This window comes from Myotis brandtii, unplaced genomic scaffold (genome assembly GCF_000412655.1).
Source record: "Myotis brandtii unplaced genomic scaffold, ASM41265v1 scaffold133, whole genome shotgun sequence".
Taxonomy (NCBI): domain Eukaryota; kingdom Metazoa; phylum Chordata; class Mammalia; order Chiroptera; family Vespertilionidae; genus Myotis; species Myotis brandtii.
In genome coordinates this window covers 1,771,191-1,792,832 of record NW_005354718.1, presented here as the reverse complement: position 1 = coordinate 1,792,832, position 21,642 = coordinate 1,771,191, and the positions used below count along the sequence as shown (strand labels likewise).

At 51.7% G+C, this 21,642-nt stretch overlaps 3 protein-coding genes and 1 long non-coding RNA gene across 6 annotated transcripts in view; 1 reads left to right on the top strand and 3 right to left on the bottom strand.

Moving 5' to 3' along the window:
- Nucleotides 1-17,895, top strand: part of DNAJC17 (DnaJ (Hsp40) homolog, subfamily C, member 17) — a 40,468-nt gene extending 22,573 nt beyond the window's left edge. Inside the window, exons 2-11 of one of the 3 annotated variants that reach the window (XM_005860252.2) lie at nucleotides 7,522-7,591; nucleotides 7,878-7,936; nucleotides 8,153-8,240; nucleotides 9,635-9,723; nucleotides 9,967-10,063; nucleotides 10,564-10,607; nucleotides 11,042-11,116; nucleotides 11,588-11,668; nucleotides 12,383-12,493; nucleotides 17,718-17,895. In XM_005860252.2, coding sequence (XP_005860314.1) covers nucleotides 7,522-7,591; nucleotides 7,878-7,936; nucleotides 8,153-8,240; nucleotides 9,635-9,723; nucleotides 9,967-10,063; nucleotides 10,564-10,607; nucleotides 11,042-11,116; nucleotides 11,588-11,668; nucleotides 12,383-12,493; nucleotides 17,718-17,840 — 837 coding nt within the window. In that variant the 3' untranslated portion in view covers nucleotides 17,841-17,895. Of the gene's footprint in view, nucleotides 1-7,521; nucleotides 7,592-7,877; nucleotides 7,937-8,152; nucleotides 8,241-9,634; nucleotides 9,724-9,966; nucleotides 10,064-10,563; nucleotides 10,608-11,041; nucleotides 11,117-11,587; nucleotides 11,669-12,382; nucleotides 12,494-12,776; nucleotides 14,228-17,286; nucleotides 17,373-17,717 lie in introns of those variants that run through there. The other 2 variants (XM_014534791.1, XM_014534792.1) reach the window with 2 other exon arrangements.
- On the bottom strand, nucleotides 10,614-17,294 carry LOC106725060. The gene is made up of 3 exons (XR_001360930.1): nucleotides 15,704-17,294; nucleotides 12,030-12,088; nucleotides 10,614-11,041 (listed from the first exon to the last, which is right to left on the bottom strand). It is a non-coding gene; the product is annotated as an uncharacterized LOC106725060 (long non-coding RNA).
- Nucleotides 13,477-15,709, bottom strand: LOC102257357 (chromosome unknown open reading frame, human C15orf62). The gene has a single exon (XM_005860253.2). The coding sequence runs from the start codon at nucleotides 15,401-15,403 to the stop codon at nucleotides 14,876-14,878; it is 528 nt and encodes a 175-aa protein (XP_005860315.1). The 5' UTR covers nucleotides 15,404-15,709; the 3' UTR covers nucleotides 13,477-14,875.
- A 160-nt stretch (nucleotides 17,896-18,055) lies between the features above and the next one.
- On the bottom strand, nucleotides 18,056-20,830 carry GCHFR (GTP cyclohydrolase I feedback regulator). Its single transcript, XM_014534794.1, has 2 exons — nucleotides 19,714-20,830; nucleotides 18,056-18,520 (listed from the first exon to the last, which is right to left on the bottom strand). The coding sequence occupies exons 1-2, from the start codon at nucleotides 20,070-20,072 to the stop codon at nucleotides 18,397-18,399; spliced, it is 483 nt and encodes a 160-aa protein (XP_014390280.1). The 5' UTR covers nucleotides 20,073-20,830; the 3' UTR covers nucleotides 18,056-18,396.
- Nucleotides 20,831-21,642: the final 812 nt, after the last annotated feature.

The following is a 21,642-nucleotide window of genomic DNA, read 5'->3' as shown; positions in this document are numbered from 1 at the left end:
TTAAGCTGCCTGGCTGCCGGCCGCCATCTTGGCTGACAGTTAATTTACATATCTCCCTGATTAGCCAGTGGGAAGGGTAGCGGTCGTACGCCAATTACCATGTTTCTCTTTTATTAGTGTAGATAATTGACATATACTATTATATTGGTTTTAGGTGCACAGCATGATTTGACATATGTATATACTGCAAAACGATCGTCGTAATAAGTCTAGTTAACATTCATCACGAACAGTTAAATTTTTTTTCCCTTGGGATGAGAACTTTTAAGATCTATTTTCTTAGCAACTTTCAAATATACAGTATAGTATTTTTTTTTTAAATCCTCACTCTAGGATATTTTTTTCCATTGATTTTAAGAGAGAGTGGAAGGGAGAGACAAGCACCGATGTTAGAGAGACACATCGATTGGTTGCCTCCTGCATGCCTCCCCCCGCTCCCAGGACCGGGAGCTTGCAACCGAAGTACGTGCCCTTGACCAGAATTGAACCCAGGACCCTTCAGCCCACAGGTCAATGCTCTAGCCACTGAGCCAAACCAGATAGGGCTGCAGCATAGTATTTTTAACTCTAGTCACTGTGCTATATATTATATCCCTAGGACTTATTTATTTTATAACTGAAGTTTTCTACCTTTTGATCCCCTTCACCTATTTTGCCCACCCCTGACCCACCACCCCTGGTGACCGCCAGTCTGTTCTGTGTATCTATGAGTTTGGGTTGTTTTTTGTTATGTTTTTTAATTTCATATATATGTGAAATCATATGTATTTGTCCTTTTCTGTCTGACTTATTTCACTTAGCATAATGCCCTCAAGCTCCATCTATGTTATCACATACGGTAAGATTTTAATCTTTTTTATGGCTGAATAATATTCCATTGTATGTATATACCACATTTTCTTTATTCATTCATCCATCAGTGGACACTTAGGTTACTTCTGTGTCTTGGCTATTATAAATAATGCTGCAGTGAACATAGGGGTGTATATATCTTTTTGAGTTAGTGTTTTCAACTTTTTTTTTTCAGATATATACAGACAGTCCTCGGGTTACGTTGGACTCGACGTACGTCGTTTCGTGGTTACGTCACCATCTCCCATTTATTTATTAAAAAAAAAAGTTCCGTCATTTCGACGTATGTACATATGTGCTTTATGTTTTTTATTATTTATTTACCACAAGTAAAGGTCAGAAATTGTTATCTTTCTTTTAAATTTTTTTTTACTGTTTCACTTCATTACTGCTGTGTATGTGCTCCATGTGAGTGATATAGGTGCTTATGTAGGTGGGTTCCGACTTACACGTTATGTCGCGCCATAGGAACGGATCTCCGAAGTGACCCGAGGACCTACTGTATATGTCATCTGCAAATAGTGACAAATTTACTTTCTTTCTGATTTGGATGTCTTTCTTTTTTTTGTTGTTGTTGTTGCCTAATTGCTCTGGCTAGAACTTCCAATACTATCTATATAAATAAAAGGCTAAGTGTCCGTCCTTTCCTCTGACCGGTAGCTATGACGTACACTGACCACCAGGGGGCAGATGCTCAATGCAGGATCTGCCATGATGCACACTGGCCATTTAAAAAGAAACGGCAACACGGACCTGGCACTGACAAACCAACACTCAGCTTCCCCCAAGTGGGACACAGGCCCAGCCACCACCCCAGAGTGACACTCCACCAAATCGCAGCCAAAATTGCCAAGACCTCATAGCGCAAAATGTGGCCCACAGCCCAGCCCCACCTGGAAATGGTCACTGTGGGCACCGGGTAATGACATCATGTAGCAATGCCCGGCTTCCTCTCCCTAGCGACTTGCCTCCTTGGAGTTTCTGCAGTCCAGGAACATGACTTGTTTTATAGCCAGGTGCAAACATTTTACAGTTCAACCAAATGTTTGTGAAGCATTTTCACGTGCCTCATCTCATTTGATCCTCACAGAAGTCCTGGAGTAGGTACATTGGAAACTTGGTATAATCCTATTTTCTTTTCATTAGCAAGACAACAGAGATTTAGAAAGTTTAGAAACTTGACCCCACTTCACAGAATATAGTTAAACACTGCTACAGTTAAATATTTTACCCTTTGTTCTCCCTGCATGATCTACAATAATAATCTGCTTCGTGTTGATATTTACTGCTGTGTTGCTGACAATTACCTGAAAGAGAAGTTGGGATGCTTCACTGGGCTGGAAAAAGTTTAATTAAGTCAGAAGCAGGTCTGATTTAGCAAGTTTATCTATATACCAGAGGGCTAGTGCATGAAATTCGTGTATGGGGGGGGCGGGGTCCCACAGCCCAGCCTGCACCCTCTTGCAATCCAGGACCCCTCAGGGGATGTCCAACTGCCAGTTTAGGCCCGATCCTGCTCACCTGTCTGCCTGATTGCACCTAACTGCTCGCCTGCCTGCCTGATTGCCCCTAACCACTCACTTGCCTGCCTGCCTCATTGTCTCTAACCACTTCTGCCTGCCTGAGTGCCCCTAACCACTCTGCCTGCCTGCCTGCCTCATTGCCCCTAACCACTCACCTGCTTACATGATCGCCCCTAACCACTCACCTGCTTGCCTGATTGCCCCTTCTGACAGAGAAGGCACTAAGTTCCTTAACCCAGGAACTTACACCCTGTAGTTTCTTTAACTCTGCAGGTGTCTCTTGCACAGCTCTCCACACAATGTCAAGTCCCTACAAGTGTATGGATGTCCTGTAGATTTGCTATTCCAAAAAGAGAGCAGCTTTCTTCATTTCTCATTCTGATATAATCTCATACCTCTTCCTCTGTACTTGTCCCAGTAGGCTGCTTCCACAACTTCTGTGGTCAAAGCAGCCTTGTTTTGATTGTCACTATCCCAAAAGTGTATTTGGTTATTAGACAAAAATCTCACTGACCTTTCCCCAATGATCTATTTAAAAAGTGGAATCTATATATATAAAAGGCTAAGTGACCAACCATCCATCCAACCAACCGTCTGTCTGTCCATTCATCCGACCATCTGATCGACTGATTAGCCGGTACATATGACGTGCACTGGCAATTTGAAAATGAACATTGACTCGCACATGCACAATACATATAAAGCTCTCATTGGTGCCAATCGCACACATGTGTTTCCATCTGTCATTGTCGATCATGAATTTGGTTGACACTTCTATTATAGAGAAAGGGCAAATAGCGATATTAAAATATTTCTTCTAATTAATTTCCTTTCAATGTGCACAAATCTGTGCACTGGGACACTAGTATTGAATAAAAGTGGTGAGAATAAGGGAGTCAGGAGAAGATAAAGGGGATAAATGGTGATGAAAAGAGACATAACTTGAGGTGGTGAACACACAATACAATATATAGATGATGTATTATAGAATTTTACACCTTAAACTTATATAATTTTATTAACCAATGTAACCCCTATAAATTCAATACAAAAAATAACATAGCCTAAAAAAATGGTAAGAGTGAGCATCCTTTTCTTGTTCATCATCTTAGAGGAAAAGCTTTCAGTTTTCACCATAACATATGGTAACTGTGGACTTGTCATATATGGCCTTTATTATGTTGAGGTACATTCTGTTTATTCCCACTCTGTTGAAAGTTTTTTTTAAAATCATAAATGGATATTTTGTCAAATGCTTTTCTGCATCTGTTGAGATGATCATATGATTTTTACCCTTTATTTTCTTAATGTGATGTGTCACATTAATTGATTTGCAAATGTTGAACCACCCTTGCATCCCTGCAATAAATCCCATTTGATCATGGTGTTTCATCTTTTTAATGTATTGTTGAAGTCAACAGACATCAGTGATATCAGTTGTAGCATCTCTTCTTTTATTTCTGATTTTATTTATTTGACTCCTCTCTTTTTTCCCTTGGTGAATCTAACTAAAGATTTGTCTATTTTGTTTATCTTTTCAGAAAACCAGCTTTTAGTTTCAGTGATCTTTTCTATTGTCCTTTAGTCTTTCCATCATTTATTTCCACTCTAATCTGTATTATTTCCTTACTTTTACTAACTTTGGCCTTCATTTATTTTTCTATTTCTAGTTTCGTGAGATTAAAGTTAAGTTGTTTGTTTGAGAGCTTTCTTGTTTCTTAATGTAGGAATTTATTGCTATGAACTTCCCTCTTATAACTGCTTTTGCTGCATCCCATAAGTTTTGGTATGTTGTGTGTCTATTTTCGTTTTTCTCAAGGTATTTTTTTTCTTCTCTCTCGATTTCTGCTTTGACCCATGTTCAGTATCATTTTGTTTAATCTTCACATATTTGTGAATTTTTGTTTTCTTCTTGTAATTGATATCTAGTTTCATACCATTGTGGTTGGAAAAGATGGTTATGATTTCAGTTTTCTTAAATTTATTAAGGATTCTTTTGTGGCCTAACATATGATTTGTCCTGTGCTTGAGAAGAACATGTACTCTGTTGCTTTGGGTAAAATGTTCCATATATGTCCGTTAAGTCCATCTGATCTAATGTGTTGTTTAAGGCCAATGTTTCCTTGCTGATTTTTCTGTCTGGATGGATGATCTAACCATTTGATGAAAGTGGGGTATTGATGGCTAAAGAATAAAGATGACATTTCAAATGTAAGACTATATATAAAACTAGCACCTCCCATTCCGTTATGTGTGTGTGTGTGTGCGCGCGCACGCATGGGACAATGCTCAGCCTTTTTTTTAGTTGATGGTGGGGGTGGGCGGGCAGGAAGGAAAAGAGAGAGAAAGAGAAATATTGATTTGTTGTTCCACTTATGCATTCATTGCTTGATTCTTGTATGTGCCCTATCTGGGGATTGAACCCAAAATCTTTGCATATAGGAATGACACTTTAACCAACTGAGCTACCCGGCTAGGGCCCATTCCCTTAGAATTACTTTTTGTTTTTTTGGTAGTGAAAACAGCTAGATTTTGTTGTTGTTGTTTAACCCTTTGAGTGCCGACCAATACCCTAGGAACTATGCTAAAATTGCCAAGGCATTTTGAGTTAAGGTTTTTAAATTTTTTTTTCCCACTAAAGAGTGAACTACTAGCATCTAATAGTGACACTGCAGGAGGAGTGATAGCGCTCCCAGCACTTTTGGCGAAAGGCAAAAGGAGTGCGATTGCGCTCCCCGGCACTCTCGGGGTTAATGGTGAAGACCTCTGTTGGGGTGGAGAGGTGAACAAGTGGGCCAGGTGAGCATAGGGTGCAGTTGGGAAGGTGGGAGGGCAGGGAGGCATGTCTATACCTTTGATGCTCACAACCTGTCCTGAGTGGTTCCTCCTGCCTCCTGCTCAGCCAGGAGAGCCAGATCAGATGGGCCAGGTTACCCTGGCAGGTGAAGGTGTGGTGCTGGCAATGGCCCACCAGGGGGCAGCACAGCCCAGAGGTCTAGGCAGCTGCAGCCTTTCTTAGCAGTAGATGTGGGAGTGGAATGAGGCACTGTCTACAGGCCCTCCCCTAGGGCCTCTGGCAACTTGCCTGAAGGTCCTCATTTAGCACACTTAGGGTAGAAGTATTTATTGGTTCCCTCTGAGATGTGGAAGTGCTAGGTCCAGAGGCTCCTCCTCCCAGGAGGTTTGAGCCGCAGGTAAGGTATGTAGGCAGAAGTGGGCAAGCCCTCAGGAAGCAGAGGGCAGAATCTGGGACTTTGTGCTCTGCCTTCCCTTAAAACAACCGAGTGGGTAATAGATGAAAGAGAACCTTGGCAGCTGTTTACTTTTACTAAAAGTAGAAAAAATACTACTTTTCTTCTTTTCAAATCAGAGATATGCGGAGATAAAAACTAAAAATGGGCCATAACCTCCCCACCAAGATAACCTCTGTTGACAATGAAAAATGATAGTAAAATAAGACTTGTTTAAGGTTTGAAAATTTGAACTACAGAATGGCATAAAATGAGATGTAAATGTTTCCTTCCTCTCCATCTTCAGCTTCTCTCCAAAGGAAACAGCTCTTATGGTTCTTATGATTGCTTTGAGGAAAAAAGAAAACAAAAGCTATGCACATGCCAGAGTATCTGGAACTATTTTTATTTCATTTTTTTGATTGTTTATTTTAAACCCCAAAGTGATCATATTGTATAACTGTTCTAAGCCTTTTTTTCACACACCTTATCTTGAAGATCTTTCTTTTTTTAAATTGAGGTATAATTGACATATAACATTGTATTTCAGGTATACAGCACAATGATTCGATATTTGTATATAGTATCATGAAATGATTACCACATATAGTTACAGAATCTTTTTTTTTCTTGTTAATCCTTATCGAAGGACATATTCTCATTGATTTTCAGAAAGAGAGGAAGGGGGAGAGAGAGGGAGAAACATCGATATGAGAGAGAAGCATCAATCGGTTGTCTCCCATGTGCACCTGCTCTAGGGATCAAACTCACAACCCAGGTATGTGCCCTGACTGGAATCAAACCCACAACCTTTTGGTGTACAGGACGACGCTCCAACTGACGGAGCTACCTGGCCAGGGCTCCCCCCCCCCCCCTTGAGATAAGGGCTTGAAGATCTTTCTAGTCAGCACATATAGGCTCCCATCTATCATAGTTTATTTTATTTTATTTTTTTCTTAAGAATTTTGATGTTTTATTTTAGCTTATCTTTGGTGCTTCAGAATTTTGGGGTGGTCACTGGAACAGATATATACTCCTTGTTTCTCTTAGATTTACAGTATTCAGTGCCAGCAAAAGGTCTCTCAGGCAATAAAAATGTGACCTTTCTGGGTATCACAGAGATACAGTCTATATCCATCTTATACATAAAGCTAGAGCCAGCCAAAGCCTAAGAACTTACTGTCCTGAATTCAACAGTCAAGTCTGTCACCACATGAATTGGTGACCAGATTTTTTCTGCTGAAAGATCCATCAGTGTAATGGACTATCAGTTTAAATTGGACTGAACTCAAACCAGATGACCTTTATAAAAGCCTCATGGGGGAGGGAAACAAAAGAGTAGCATAGAGCTTCAACTGCCACATTACACTCAATAGCTGATTTCAACTAGTTTCTATCATAGGTTTTTAAATGGCTCTCTTTGTTGATGGAGGTTTTGGTTGGTTCCAGTTGGGGGCTAATATAAATAGTGGTGCAGTGGGCATGCTTGTATGTTTATGTTAGCATACCTCTACAAGTCCAAATTCCTAGGAGTGGGTCAAAGGGAAAGTATATCTTAAATTTTGATGGCAAAATCTCCCTCCAGAACGGTTGCCCCAGTTCTCATGCCCATTGGGTGTGTGAGATGCCTGTTTCCAGGGGGCTGCAGAGGACCTGCCCTGCCAGGAGCCTTGGCATCCGGAGGGATGGGATCGGGGCTGGGTGGGAAGGAAGCCCCGCCCCTCTGCTTCAGGAGGGCCTGGGCTCCCTCATGGCCTTTGCCTCCTCCACTGCAGATCTCCTCGGTGGCTGTGAGTTACTGTCTCCGTGTGGGAGCCAGCAGCCTCTCTTACAGGGCTTTCCCTTATCGCTTTAACAAAGTTTTCCTGAGCCGTGGGTGAGAAGGAGTGAATGGTCATGTGTTCTGACTCTTCCAGGTGAAGAAGGCATATAGGCAGAAGGCCCTCTCCTGCCATCCAGACAAAAATCCGGATAATCCCAGAGCAGGTGAGTCTCTCCTGGGAGTGGGGAGAAGAAGGCAAGGCCACCTGGGCAGGGGTGTCTCCCACCGGTGCTCCGGGGGAGTGCGGTGGAATGCTGGCGCACAGCCGGCTTCTCGTGTTAGGGGTGTCGGGTCCATTGCTGATGTACGCACCCTTCCTTGCTGGTCTGTCATCTGCTGTCAGCTTTTCTGCCAGCCTGTGGCTTCTTTGAGGTGCTTTTCTGAGGGAGCACAACATCACCAAGTCTAATTTAATTTTTCTCCTCTCTGTTGTTTGATCTTTGTGTTTAGCTGAACTCTTCCACCAGCTTTCTCAGGCCTTGGAGGTACTGACTGACGCTGCCGCCAGGGTAAGACATCCTCCTCTGTCTGAATTGTCTTCATGGTTAGAGACCACCGTGGCACTTCAGCCTCGGTCCTCTGTACCTGCCATGAGCACAGTCCCAGCTGCCCCAGCCTAGCGACCCTCCCCAGGGCTCTGGGGTGAGGCGGCGGGCTGGGAAGGTGGCTGGGCCCTCTGCTTGTTCCCTGACTGACTGCTCCTCGGTGTTCCTTTCTCCTGCCAGGCCGCGTATGACAAGATCAGGAAAGCCAAGAAGCAGGCAGCAGAGAGGACCCAGAAACTAGATGAGAGAAGGAAGAAAGTGAAGCTTGGTAGGTGAGATGGTGGTGCGGGGTGGCCTGCAGTTTCCCTGGGCCGTTTTCATGCAGCAACCTCACCTTTCTTCCTGGAGCTCATTCAGTTCCGGCAACTCAGAGCCCCTTGGCCCGGCTCTGGGAAGAACCCTGTCCTCGGGTGGATCTAAAGGACACTCAGAATAACAGCAGTGACTAGATTCACTCTCAGCCAGGCACTGTGGCAGACGTCTTATTGTCTCTTTTAACTGTCACAGTGCTCAAAGGAGGTGGGTATTACTAAACCCATTTTTTGTAGACAAAGAAGCTAAGGCACCACAAAGATGAGAACTGGCTGTTGCTGTGCTTTAAACCCACAGTCCACGTAGATCCGTTCTTGTTCACCTTGCCATCCAGGGCCTTTTACTCCTCCCAGCCTCATTTCTGCACAGAGCTTTCACTCTGCGAAGTCCCCTCAGAAGGATCCAAAGGGGTCCAGGCATTTTTTTTTAAACGGCTTTATTGAGGTATATTTTTCATATTATAATATCCACCCATTTCCTGTGTACAATTCAATGATTTTTAGTAAATTTACCAAATGGTGTGATTATGACTGTAAATCAATTTCATCACCCCAATTAGATTGGTCCATACATTCTTCACTCGATTTTCCCTCCATCTTGTTGCCTATTTGATACCCATATATTTAATATGTACATATGCCATCCCTGTACATCCATCTCTCTATCAAAAACAAACAAAAATTCTGGAGATTGAAGGTAAGTAAAGTGCACGGGAAAGAAAGCACTGAGTCCCGAGCCCGAGAGAAGAGTCTCTCACAGCATTTCGCCTGGAACAGGCCACAAGCAGTTTTCCCCCGGAAGGCGGGAAGGGCTCTGAGCCCGGGTGTTGTCCTCACAGAATCTGCCACCCCTGTGGGAGCTGCGGTGGCCAGGTCGCGTGAGGCTTGGTAAATGTGAGTCGAAGGGGAGGTGAAGGAGACAGTGACAACCTGAGCTCCTTGGTGGGAGATGCATCAAAGCCAAGGCAAGAGCACAGTCAGGCTGTGGTGCCAACCACAGGGACAGGGGCCAACGGCTCCTCCCACTGGCATCCCTGCACATGGCCTGGGTGGCCAACATGAGCACCTGCCCACGCCCTGTTCGCTGGTCAGACGGCCAGCTCGGTCAGTACGAGCTGGTTTCACTCTTCCAGACCCCGGCCACTCATCAGGAGCCTGTACTTCTGTGCTGTGACTTTTTCTCAATGGAAATAAACTTGGGAGCACATGGGCATGGAGGGAGGGGGCAGAGTCACTGTACGGTTTCATCCGTACAGTGTGTGAGGCTGGGGAAGCAGCCAGAGCTGGGGGAGCTGAGGCCGGGGAAAAACTGCTTAGACCAGCCATTGGGTCATTCAACCCTTGTGCCTAGACCTGGAGGCCCGGGAGCGGCAGGCTCAGGCCCAGGCCCAGGACGAGGAGGAGGAGGAGAGCGGGAGCACCAGGACACTAGAGCAGGAGGTGAGCGACTGGGCCTGAGGGCCTGAGGCCGTCTGCAGGAGTTGGGGGAAGGCGGACCTAGCTGGGTGTGGTGGCGGGAGGTCATGCCCTTCCCCCCTTCTTCTGTGGGATCTGGGCAACCTGTCCCCTGCAGGTTGCTGAGCCCTAGCTTACAGGTGGAGCCTCCCAGGGGCCTTTACAGAGGGAGCCAACCTGGAATGGGATCTGCACAGAATTGTCACCTCCCAACCCCCTGCTCTGCAGATCGAACGCCTGCGAGAAGAAGGTTCCCGCCAGCTGGAAAAACAGCAGAGGCTGATGCAGGAGCAGATACGCCAGGAACGGGAGCAGAGGTTGAGAGGTGAGAGTCCATCACCCTCACCCGCCTCCCGCTCTGAGGCAGCTCTCTGTGGAGACTTTCACCTACTGCAATCCCAGGGGCACCCCACATGGACATATGCCCCCTGTCCCTTTTTCCTACCCATTCTCTGGCCTGTTTGCTTTTCACTCTGCCCTAGGTCTCCTGGCCTGATATACCTTAGTCCCAAGTAGGGCTGGCTCTATTTTGGAGCAGGTAACCGGGAGAGAAGCTCTAGTTTTAGTAGAACTGTGTGGTCTGTACCCCTGCATCCTGCCCCCAGGTGTTCACAGCCCTGCACTGGCAGAGTGCTCACCGTGCCCTTCAGCAGGCAGCGGGCAGACCCCCCTGGGGTAGTAGCTTCAGGGGCTCCCGAGCAGGGGCAGCTGTTGCCCTTGGTCAGAGTGACCTTTTCTAGGTCCTTCTGGGCCTGGGCTGCATCTCCTTTGGGAGAACTTCTCTCTCCTTCATACTCTACTTTCTCATTTCCCCAAATTTTCTAGGAAAGACAGAAAATCCTGAAGGCAAAGGAACTCCCAAGCTAAAGGTGAGCCCTGAGGGGATCCATGGGTCACCTCACGCTACCTCCTCTCAGCAAGAACAGGTACTTTCTGTGGCTCAAGGGTTCTGGTGGGGACACTGGATCTCGGGGAGCCAGCACCACTCTGCACAGCCTTCCACTTTCCCACTGCCCGGGGAGGACAGCCCCGTAGAGCTCGCCATGGAGGCTGCTCTTCGCCCTGACTGTTGCAGGCAGCACTCCCCAGAGGCCCTCGAAGAGAGCCTCCCACAGGCTGGGGACATGGCTGCAGGGAGCAGGCCGCCCTGCTTGTCCGTTCTCAAGGGGGACACATTTTGGAGGGTTCTCCCTAGATTGCTAGTGGAGGGCGTCTGTTCAGACCGTAAAGCTCAGGTGTGGGGTCTGGGGTTGTTCAGGCGAAGGCTGGTATTCACTGGTGATGCCCGCTGCTGTCTTTCCAGCTAAAATGGAAGTGCAGAGAGGACGGTTCAAAAGGCGGCTACTCCAGAGATGTCCTCCTGCAGCTTCTTCAAAAGGTGTGCCCTGCTGACTTCCCTCTTTCCCATCATCTCCGTCCAAACGCCAGGCTCTCCATGCCTAAACCGCCCTCCCTGCCTCTCTCTCTGTCATGGACCTAAGGGCAGCTTAGCTTCTTCCAGGCCACAGCCCTCCTCTCCCCTCCAGCCTGTCTCACCCTCCCTGCCCGTCATCCTGAGAAGCAGAGGGCTTGGCTGAGTGTGTGGGCAGAGAGGAGGTGGGCATCTGGCACAAAAGCCTTGCCCCTTCACCATCTTCAGTCATCGAGGCAGCTTTGTCACTCTGCCAGTCCAAGTCCCAGCCTTTGTCCAACTCTCCTTTCTCTCCTGTATTCCTGGGAAAATCCTTTCCTTCTGTCTCTGCTCTCCCTTCTGGGAACTGGGAACAAGACGCTGTCCCCAGCGGAACACGCCCGGGGCCTCTGGGCAGCCAGGCTTGCCTCTGCCTGAGCGGCCTTCCTGTCCCCACAGTATGGAGAGGTGCTCAACCTGGTACTTTCCAGCAAGAAGGCAGGCACCGCCGTGGTGGAGTTTGCGACCATCAAGGCAGCGGTGAGTGCTGCGTGAGGCCCTGCCATTCCAGGGAGGGACTCAATCCTGGGGGAGCCCTGTGGTTAGGTATCCACACTCCCAGTAAATCTCTGGGTCAGCTCAGAGCCAAAGCCTTCCCCCCCCCCCTGCCCCCGCTCCAAACCCCCAGGTGCTTGACTCCTGACTCTGGAATCCGGGAGCAGTACAGGCACAGTGAAGGAAGGGATGGGCGGGAGAATGCTCTGGGGTAAAGGACAGCGTGGACCAACGGCATTTCCTGCTGCTGGCTCCACCCCTCCACTCTGCCATGGGAACTGGCGCGCCTCCAGTTTGGGGCCCCACCCTGCCTTTCCCCGTTCTCCAACTACCCCACTCGGCACACCATCATGGGAAGGTTGCTCAGTCTTGCTTGGAGGGTGAGTTTGCTGGTTCTGGTACTTTCTGTGGGGATAGAGCAGTGGTTGGCAAACTCATTAGTCAACAGAGCCAAATATCAACAGTACAACGATTGAAATTTCTTTTGAGAGCCAAATTTTTTAAACTTAAACTATATAGGTAGGTACATTGTTATTAACTTAATTAGGGTACTCCTAAGGCTTAGGAAGAGCCACACTCAAGGGGCCAAAGAGTCGCATGTGGCTCGCGAGCCGCAGTTTGCCAACCACGGGGGTAGAGAGAGCCACTCCATAGCTGATTTTCGGAGTGACAGGACTAACTGGAGGCTGTGTTTTGCAGGAGCTGGCTGTCCAGAATGAAGTGGGCCTGGTTGATAATCCTCTGAAGATTTCCTGGTTGGAGGGACGGCCCCAGGGCAAGGACGGCCCCAGCCACCCAGGACTGTCACAGGTAAGGAGCCAGGCCTCACACAGGGGCCTGCCCAGGGTTTGGAGAATCTTTCCTGTTTGGGCTCTTCTCAGGGTTCTTTGCTCGCAAATGCAGCTCATCCTGATGGAGTGAGATTGGCAGGTCCGCCAACCGGAGCAGGGTGACTGTGACTTCATGCTGATCCCTTTTCCTCTCTGGGTGCCAGCGGCCCACCCTACAAAGATTCTTAGACCTTATTTTTCCTCCACATCCCGGGCTCCTGCTGGAGACCATCGTCACCCAGAGGGGTTTCCCTGGCCCGCAGGCTGCCTGGTTTTGATGTGAAGCGTTTGGCTCTTGGACAACCCGGTGCTGCGAGGAAGGGGTAGAGGACGAGGGCAGCTGCTTCCACTTCCGTCCCCAACTCATTCTCCAGGTGTGTCTGCAGCTGTCACAGGCAGGACCTGCTGTCAAGAGGTGCTGTCTCCTCCTCAGAAATAACACTCGCGACCCCGCTGACACTGGGCGCTTGCTGCCTGGTCGGCTCATGAGGAAGCAGGCTGCAGCTGGTGTGTTCTCCACACCAGCTGCTGGTCCTCACAGCTCCATGTTTAAGGCTTCTGTTTAAGGGCACACGCACACACACGCATATACACGCACACGAGAGCACACGCACACACACACACACACACCTGCCCTCGCTTTGGGGGAACAGAGAGCTTTTAGGCCAAGAGCTCTTCCTCCTCTGGAACAGCCTGTGGTCTGTGGGAGCCTCAGACTGATGTCACAGTCCCTCTGAGGGGAGCATGCCCCTCGGTGGGTCAGCAAGGCCTCTGGGCTGTCACCCCACCCCTGCTTTCCTACTTGCCCCCCACCTGGCCGTGAGAACCGGAGCCCTGGGAGGTGTCCCAGACCATGGACTGAGGAGGAAAAGGAACTGTCCAACCTAAGACCCTTCTTTAGAGAGCGCGTTCCCTCACCGTGAAGTCCCAGCATCTCACAGCCCCAGATGACATTGCGCAGGCTGTGATATGGAACTTTATTTACTGTCTCCTGCATCCGGGGAGGAGCCTCCTCTGGGCACATCCGCAGGAGGAGGGGAGATGGAGGCCACAGTTTGGGTGGTGGAAGCAGTGTGTGTCGAGCTTCCCTCTCTCTTCACGCCTGGAATCTCAGAACCACATGGCCAGCCAACCTGAGCTCTAGTTTCAAGTCCTCTGGCCAAGCCACAGTGTGGGGCAATAGCACAGCATGTGGCCATAAGCAGTGGGCTTGGCCCCGGGTGGCAGGCCCCATGGGTGAGGGTTTAGGCCGAGCTCCCGTCCTGGTGGAGGACTCTGGAGACGAGCTGTGCCTCTGCATGGTAACAGCCACGAGTTCCCTGTCCGTCCCCTGGATGGTCCTCCTGTGTCCTCTTTGGGGGAAGGATGAAGGGAAATCTGCCACTGTTGCTGCTGCATTTCCCAAGGGCTCCCATCAGCAATAGTTCTGGGAACTGCCCACATCGCCCTCAAGCTGTGTCTGTGCCTTCAGCTGGCAGTCCCTGGACCCACCTTCCTCAGGCCCCGGGGGCTGCTCCAGGCAGCTGTGTTGGCAGCTGGAGTCTCTCATGCCCCCTCTCCTGCTAAGGATGTGTGTTCTGAGCCTCCCTCTTCTCCTCTGCCAGCCCCTCCCTTCCGTGCAGGCCCCTGTGCTCCCCTCCCCCGTGCCACTGCTGCCTCAAGGCCACGGTCTCGGGGCACTGTGGTCCTATTAACTACCCAGCCGGCCTTTCCCCAGTGATGTTAATAAAGTTCACCCTCCACTGTCCAGTGTGGTAGCCGTTGGTCATGTGTGGCGATTGAGCATTTGAAATGCAGCTAGTGCAGCTGAAGAACTAAATTTTTAATTTTACTTCGTTTCAATTATTTAAATGTAAACAGCCACATGTAGCTAGTGGCTACTACACTGGACAGAGTCAAGCCTGTCCCATCCCTCTTCCCTCAGGTCTTCCCACTTTCCCCTTAGGTCTGATTTGGACCACTTTTGCCTAGACCTGTCCTGTAACCTCTCGCTGTGGAGAGTAGCTTCAGCGGGGCCTGATCTGTCCAGTCTGTGTGTCCTCCACTCCCTGACTCGCCCCTTGTGCCACCCACCCCCTCTGCTGGCCTCTGCCTGGTCCCTGGAGTTGCCCTTGTGGCCCCTTTCCCAGCCTCGCTGCTGCCTTTAGAGCTCTTGACAGCAAGTGCCCCTCACATTTCCGGCTTCTCCACACCTCTGTCCCTCCCCTCAGGGGACCTGGAGGACTGTTGAGGACCCAGAGGGCAGGCAGGGCCCTGGATTGCCACCCGCACCTTTTCTTAATCCACAACTCTACCTTCCTGTCCTGGGTCCCCAGGCTTTCGTCTCTTCCAGTTACCACACCTCTGCCCACCCTCACCCCATTCAGAAGCCGGGCTCACTGGGAAATTGCTCCCTCAGCATCTGTAGAACTTCCTCAAGAAGTGAAATCCCCAGGTCCACTTTGAAGGAGAAGAAGGGATCATTAAGGTCCGGAGCAGGTGTCTTCTGGAAGGGGGGCGTGTCCACAAGGTCCTCCTCGGAGTATTCGTGGAGGGCGTCTGCCAGGGAGAGCGCCGAGGGCAGGGTAGCCGAGTAGGCAGCAGTGTAGGCAGGTGAAGCCTCCAGGATGTTGGGGCAGCTGGAGCTCTCTCGGTAGAGGCGAGGGGGCTTGGGTGGGGCCAGAAGGGTGGTCCGGGGCTGCTCGTCCCCCCACAGTGGCAGGCGCCGGCCATCCGGCCTCCCTCGAAGCTCCCGGACGACCTCTCTGTTGCTGTACTCCTCATGGTCCCCCTCAGCCATGCTGGCCTGGCTCAGCACACTGCCCTGTCGCCGGAGTCCTCGAGGCCGCCGCAGGCTCAGCCGCTTGAAGAAGGAGGCATTGCGGAAGGAGCCTTTCCGCCAGGTCTCCATGGGACAGGGAGCCAGCACACCTTAGAAGTCCAGTTCCGCAGTGGTGAGGGACCACTTGGTCTCTGCCGGGGCAGTGAACGACACGAAATGAGAGACAGCCCACGTGGGCTCCTCGCAGAGGCCTCCAGCTTTCTGCTCAGCACAGACCTCAGGCCAGCACCTGGGGGTGAGACGACGTCCCAGGAAGAGGCTAGCAGAGGGCCGAGAGTTGCTGGCACGGGAGTTGTCCAGAGGCACAGGAGTGGCCCGGTTACTTGATAGGGCAGTGGAAAAACCCCAAGAGGAAGAAGCAGCACTTACTGGAGCGGAGTGAGAGGAGCACCAGGGGGTGAGGGATGAATCTTCTCAGGTGATAGGAACGGCCTCTGCCCCAGCTCCTCACGGCCCCAGCTCACCCTCTGGCCGTGGCCCTGCCTCTGTCCCCCGTGGCTCCCCGACTCTGATGCGTGCCCTGCTGGCTGTGCTGGTGTGGCGGTGTGGCGTGGAGGTGTGTTGTTGTTCTCAGCTGACTCAGTCAGGTGGGAAGCCGGGTTTCGTGCTCAGGTAATTGCAGCATCCGCATGCAGGAGTTGGGGCAGCCGTGGCCAACACCCCAGGGCCACTGGGGAGCCAAAGATTCCTCTGGGGACTTGTCTGCGGGCAGCCCTGCCTTGTGTGTCAGCACACCGTCTCCTTTCCCCACCACCCTGGGCCGTAGCAGCAGGCGTAGCTCCCCGGCCCCCAGTGTGTCTGGGGGAGAGGCGCCCGGGCAGGTGCTGGTTAACTGAATGCAGGCGTGGGGCGCGATTGTGGAGGAAGAAGAGACCTGTTGCTAGTGTGGGTGACTCAGCCCAGGGCCTGCCGACAGGCGCTCATTAGAGCCCACAGGTATGGGGGAAGGAGGCAGAGGGTGTGTTAACAGGGAGCAGCCCCATGCCAATAAAGGGCTGGCTGCTTCCAGGGCTGGGCTCGGGGCATGCCAGGGTGACGAGTTTTCTCAGCAGAGCAGTACTTCCTTGGGGAGGGGAGAATTGCCCTCCCTTTGGCCTGACACCCAGTCTAGCTGCTCTATTTCCTCATCCTTCATCGGTTTACCAGGCGGCCTCAGGGCAGGAGAGAGCAGCTGAGGGGCAGGTCCTCTGCCTTCCACCTTGTGCTCCAGTCCTTCCTGGGCTGCCTGGGCCTCACCTGAGGCCCCTCCTCTGTGGGGGGGGCTGGGTCACATGAGACTGCCCTGGATTGTTGGCAGAGCTCTGGCCAAGCTGAGATAAGTGGGCCTGGCTGGGAGGGCAACTCTGCTCAGAGCTTCTGCAGCCCAGGAGAGAGGAAGAGAGGCGTGGGGCTGGGGGAGGCGCAGGGGGATCTGGGCTGAATAACACTTCCTTGTTCCGTACCCCCACCCCCACCCCCACTACAAACCCGTTGGCCAGGGTCTGGCATCTTAACCCCAGCCACTTCCTTCTTATTCCCTGGGTCACTGACCACCAAACTTGCCCCCTGACTTACTCCATGAGCGTGCAGCAGGTTGGCATACCACAGAACAGGGCGCCGCACCTTTGCCTGCCGCACCCTGGCCTTGCTTCTGTGCCAACTCAGGTGGGCCTCACACTTCATGCGGTTCAGCTGCCCCGAAGGAGGAAGTGATTTAATTCCCACTGCAGACCTTATCAGGGCGTGGGGCTGGCAGCTCGGCTCCTGGCACTGGAGCCGCCTCTCCACCCCACAGCCTTGGCCCATTGAGGTGGTTGTTTATTATCCTTTTGATTATCAAAATATAGCAGTCTTTCATCCCCGCACTCTGCTGGCAAGATCATACGAGAAAGAGCTCCAGGCCCTGCCCTCCAGGAGCCCTGGTGTGTGTTTTTAGGAGGCAGGCCAGCTTCATGCTTGTTTCTCTCTTTTAGGCTGAGGTGGACTGAGGATGTGTCTGGGGCAGGGCTTCCTTCTCCTGTGACCTCAGCAGGAGCCGGTCCACAGGGCAGATGGACAGCTGGGAGGGCGCAGTGCTCCCGCCTCCACCTGGCAGAGCAGAGCGGGTTTCTAAACCTCTGACAACTCCCCTTCCTTGGAAACCTGTGAGGAGCAGAAGCTGGGGTAGAGGCTGAGAGGAAACGAAGGGAAAGCTGAGCCAGCGCTGACTGGAGAGGGCGGGGAGGTGCTGGTTGGGATGGTTGAGAAGCTGGTCCGGAGACCCAGGGTCTGCTTGCTCCGAAGGAACATGATGAACTGGGCTTGCAGGTGCTCCCCGGTCCTTCTCCTCCTGGGCACCGTTCTTCTCGACTCTTGACTAGCTCTGCCCAGGCCCTGCCCTCCCTCTCCCTCCTCTGTCCCCCAGGGCTCAGTGGTGTCCGAGAGGGACTACGAAAGCCTCGTCATGATGCGCCTGCGCCAAGCAGCTGAGCGGCAGCAGCTGATCGCCCAGATGCAGCAGGAGGACCAGGTGGGGCAGCTGACGTAGCATCCAGCCCACCACCCCCAGCCCCTTTCACTAATAAACTTTTTTTTTAAGTCTACCTCTGTTGCATATATAGGCGTAGGAAGCTGGCCTGTCCAGTGTGGCCCTGGGTCCTGGGCTCTGCCTCAGAGGCTCCGCCCAGGCTGGCTCTCCCGCTTGGCAGTGGACAGACCCCAGGGAGGTGCTCCACTTGCTGAGAGTCCCTGCACGCACAGAGCTTAGAATCAACCAATCATCACAGCCCTTTATTGGCTTAGACTAGCTGCACAGGACCCACCCCCCAGTCCCAGGGCCAGTGCTCCTGACAAAGGCAGCCTGGCTCTTGCCAGCCCCTCAGCCTGCCCATGAACATGGACTCCTCCGGAACCCTCACCAGCTGGAAGGTGGAGGGGCAGCTGGGAGCAGGTTTCAGAGGCCATTCACTGCCCAGTGGTGCTGGTCCAAGGGAAATGACAATTTGGGAAGAGGGGCAGGGGAGTGAGTGAGGCGGGGCTTGGGATCGGGACCCATAGGCAACCACTCAGAGAAGGGGTGCCCTGTCCGCACCTCACAGTGAGGGTCACTCCTTGTGCAGGCACCACACCAGCGTCTGGCCCACCCCTGTCATGCTCAGCACACGGAAGCCCCTGCGTTCCAGCTTGTCCAGGACTATTCGAGGAGGGTCACTGACGTAGTACTCGTAGCTGCGAACAGATGGAGAGGGGCAGCGTGAGGGGGTCACCGTGCAAGCGACCCCTACAAAGCTAGTACCTGCTGAAGGCCACACCTGGTCGGGAATGCCTGTGACAGTGACTGAGACTGGGGGTGTCTTCCAGGTGCCAGGCTAGGTGCACGTTCCCTGACCCTCCCCTGCTGACCATTAGCTCCTTTATTCCTCCCAACAACCTGAGGAAGGCACCATTATTGTTTCCATTGTGTAAATGAGAAAACAGAGGGCTTAAGTGGCTTTCCCAATGTCATGAGACTGGGCTGACAGCCCCACGTGCCCTAGGCTGCTGCACTGTTCAGGAAGAATGGCTGCTCCCCAGGGTCCTCACCTAGCCTCCTGCCCCTCCTCCTGCCTAGCCTGTCCTACAGTCCTGGGGCCATGGCTTGACCCCCAATAGTTCCTGACTCTGGGTGCCTCTCCCTAGCACAGAGAATGCGCTTTCAGGGTGAACTGATTCTAAAGGGCCATCACATAGGTAAAGGGCACGAGCTCCAAGCTGGGCATCTCCAGATCAATGCTCATGGCAAATGGATGGGGTTGGCTTCCGCCCTCCCACCCTGACCCAAGGGGCTGACACCAGCTCGCCTCCCCTTTGCTGCCCCCTTTGAATGGGGCTCATTCTGGGGACCCTTCTAAGGAGTCCCGCCTGTGGCGCAGGTTCCCCCTGCCTATGGGGCATGAATGGGGAGGGGCAGAAAAGGAAGCAGCGCTCAGTGTTCAAGCTCAGAACTAGTGTGAAGAAAAGAGGTGGCCGAGTACGCAGGCTGCTGGCTGAGCTGCAAGTAGGGCCCAGGCTGCCCGCTCCCTGCTTTAGGGCTTAGCTTTGTTAACCAGCCAGCTCTTCAAGACAGAAACCTTTTCTCTGTGCCTGTCTTTGCCACGATAAGGTCCATCTTGGAGATAGGGGCAGAGCAAGGAATAGTTCACGTCCATAGTCCTATCTCTAGGACTGGACTCTGTCCTGGGACTTTGTCCTGGGACTTGACTTTGTCTGTGAGCTCCCTTCTGAAGGGAGGGCAGTGGGAGAGCCTCAGAGCAGGCCTGGGGGGCTGTGAGGCTGCACACGGAGGTCTGAGGTTGGGCAGTGGCATTGTCCCTCGTCTTGGTGGTGTGTGACGGGGACGGACGGGTCCAGGGGAAAAGATACGAACGAATGCAACTACTTACAAGTTGTTTCCCAGGACGCCTCTTTTTGAGGCCCCCAAATGCTCCATCAGCTCTGGATCGGAGTACTCGTCGCCCACCATGGTGGGACCCACCTCCTGCAAGGTAAGCCACCGTGATGCTTGGCTGGCTGCCAGGTAGAGGTAGCCGGTCTTGCCGCTCCTTCCTCCCTGCCTGCTGGTCCTGAGCCAGCTTAGATAAAGGTTGGAGGGTTGGTGAGCGACCTTGAGGGCTGAGAACACTCTGGAAAAGGTGAGGCCAGTCAGTGACCCAACCAGACAGTGTGAGGCTTCTCTCACCTCCAAGAGGAGCTGGGCAGTGTCTGAGCTGGCACCTACGTGCTGGGCACCACCCACCACCATGTTTGGTGTGTGTCACAGTCAGCTGGAGAGCAGAGAAATGAAAGCCTGTCCACATAAAATCTTGAACGGCAATGTCGGTAGCAGTATTATTCATAATCATCAAAAGTGGAAACAGCCTAAATGTTTTTCAGCTGCTGATGGGTAAATAAAATGTGGCATATCCATATGATGGAATCTTATTTGCAATAAAAAGGAATGAGCACTGATGCATACTGCGATATAGGTGAACCTTGAAAACCTTACGTAAGTGAAAGACGCCAGATACAAGACCACATATTAGGACAGAAAGTAGATTAGTGGTTACCTGGGGCTGGGGGCGTGGGGGCGGGCGGTGATGAGAAGTGACTGCTAAGGTGATGGAGATGTTCTAAAATTGATTAGGATGATGGTTTTGAATATGCTAAAAAGTGTTGAATTGTACACATTAAATTGGTGAATTCTGTGGTTTGTGTATTATATAGCAATAAAGCTGACCTATTTTTAAAAATCACCTGAAGAGCACTGAATTCCCATGCCCCGGGCTTAGAGTGTGTTGAGAGGTCTGGGAAGGGGCCCAGGAGCCCACATTTAACAACTGCGCAAGTGACTAGTTCTCAGACCACTGCCCTGGGCACGGCCAGGACCTGTCCTGTGGTGGACGCCAGTTCCCCTCACACCCAGGGAGTTGCTTACCCGATGGGGCACAGCCCTGGGGAGTGAGAAGAGGCAGAGGAGCATCCTGCTGCCCAGCCGGCGACCCAGTCCTATCATTCTGAAGCTAAAAAGGGGCCCCGGGGCAGCCAGCACCTTCTTAGACAGGAAACTGCGCCCAGAGGAGAGTGACTTTTGACTCCTGAATGGTGTTCTCCCCTTTCTTCTTTTTCTTTTTGTTTTTTTGTTTGTTTTTTTAATATCCTCACCCGAGGATATTTTTCCATTGATTTTTAGAGAGAGTGGAAGAGAGAGGGAAAGACAGAAATACCGGTGTGAGAGAAACACATGGATTGGTTGCCTCCTGCACACGCCCAAACCAGGGCTGGGGCTGGGGAGGAGCCTGCAGCGAGGTATGTGCCCCTGACCTGAATGAACCCAGGACCCTTCAGTCCGCAGGCCAACGCTCTATCCATTGAGCCAAACTGTCTAGGGCGCCCCTTCCTTCTTGAGCAGGAAGAGTTTTGTTTTTTTCTTTTCCTTTCCTAAGGCCTTAGGGACAACTCTTCCTGGAAGTGCTTAAGGGTGCAGCTAGCGGCTGTGGGTGGGTCAGGCACTGGGCATATGTGTTTCAGCATCTTAGCACGTCCTTTTCCAAACCTCTCTTCCTCAGGTTACTACGCCCCCGCCCCCCAACCCCCTGCGGAGCGGCTCCGTGTAGGGCAGTGGGTGTTGCACGTGTGAGGCCAGGGTTTCGTGTGGATAGGCGGGAGCAGCCGCAAAGCCCATGCTCGCTGGGTCGCGGGGACGCACGCACCTGGCCTCCTTCGCGCCCCGGAGGCGCCAGGACGGCCAGAGCTACGAGTTCCGCGATCTGGGCAGAGTCGGATCCCCAGCCTCCCTCCCCGAGGCCGAGGGGGTGTGTCCGGACACTTTTCGG

Excerpts from the sequence above, each read along its gene's own strand:
- LOC102257357 (XM_005860253.2), bottom strand. The coding sequence starts at position 15,403 with ATGGAGACCTGGCGGAAAGGCTCCTTCCGCAATGCCTCCTTCTTCAAG.
- GCHFR (XM_014534794.1), bottom strand. The coding sequence starts at position 20,072 with ATGGTGGTGGGTGGTGCCCAGCACGTAGGTGCCAGCTCAGACACTGCC. Across the intron at positions 18,521-19,713 it reads GGCGTCCTGGGAAACAACTT|CTACGAGTACTACGTCAGTG; the intron begins GTAAGTAGTTGC and ends ATCTGTTCGCAG.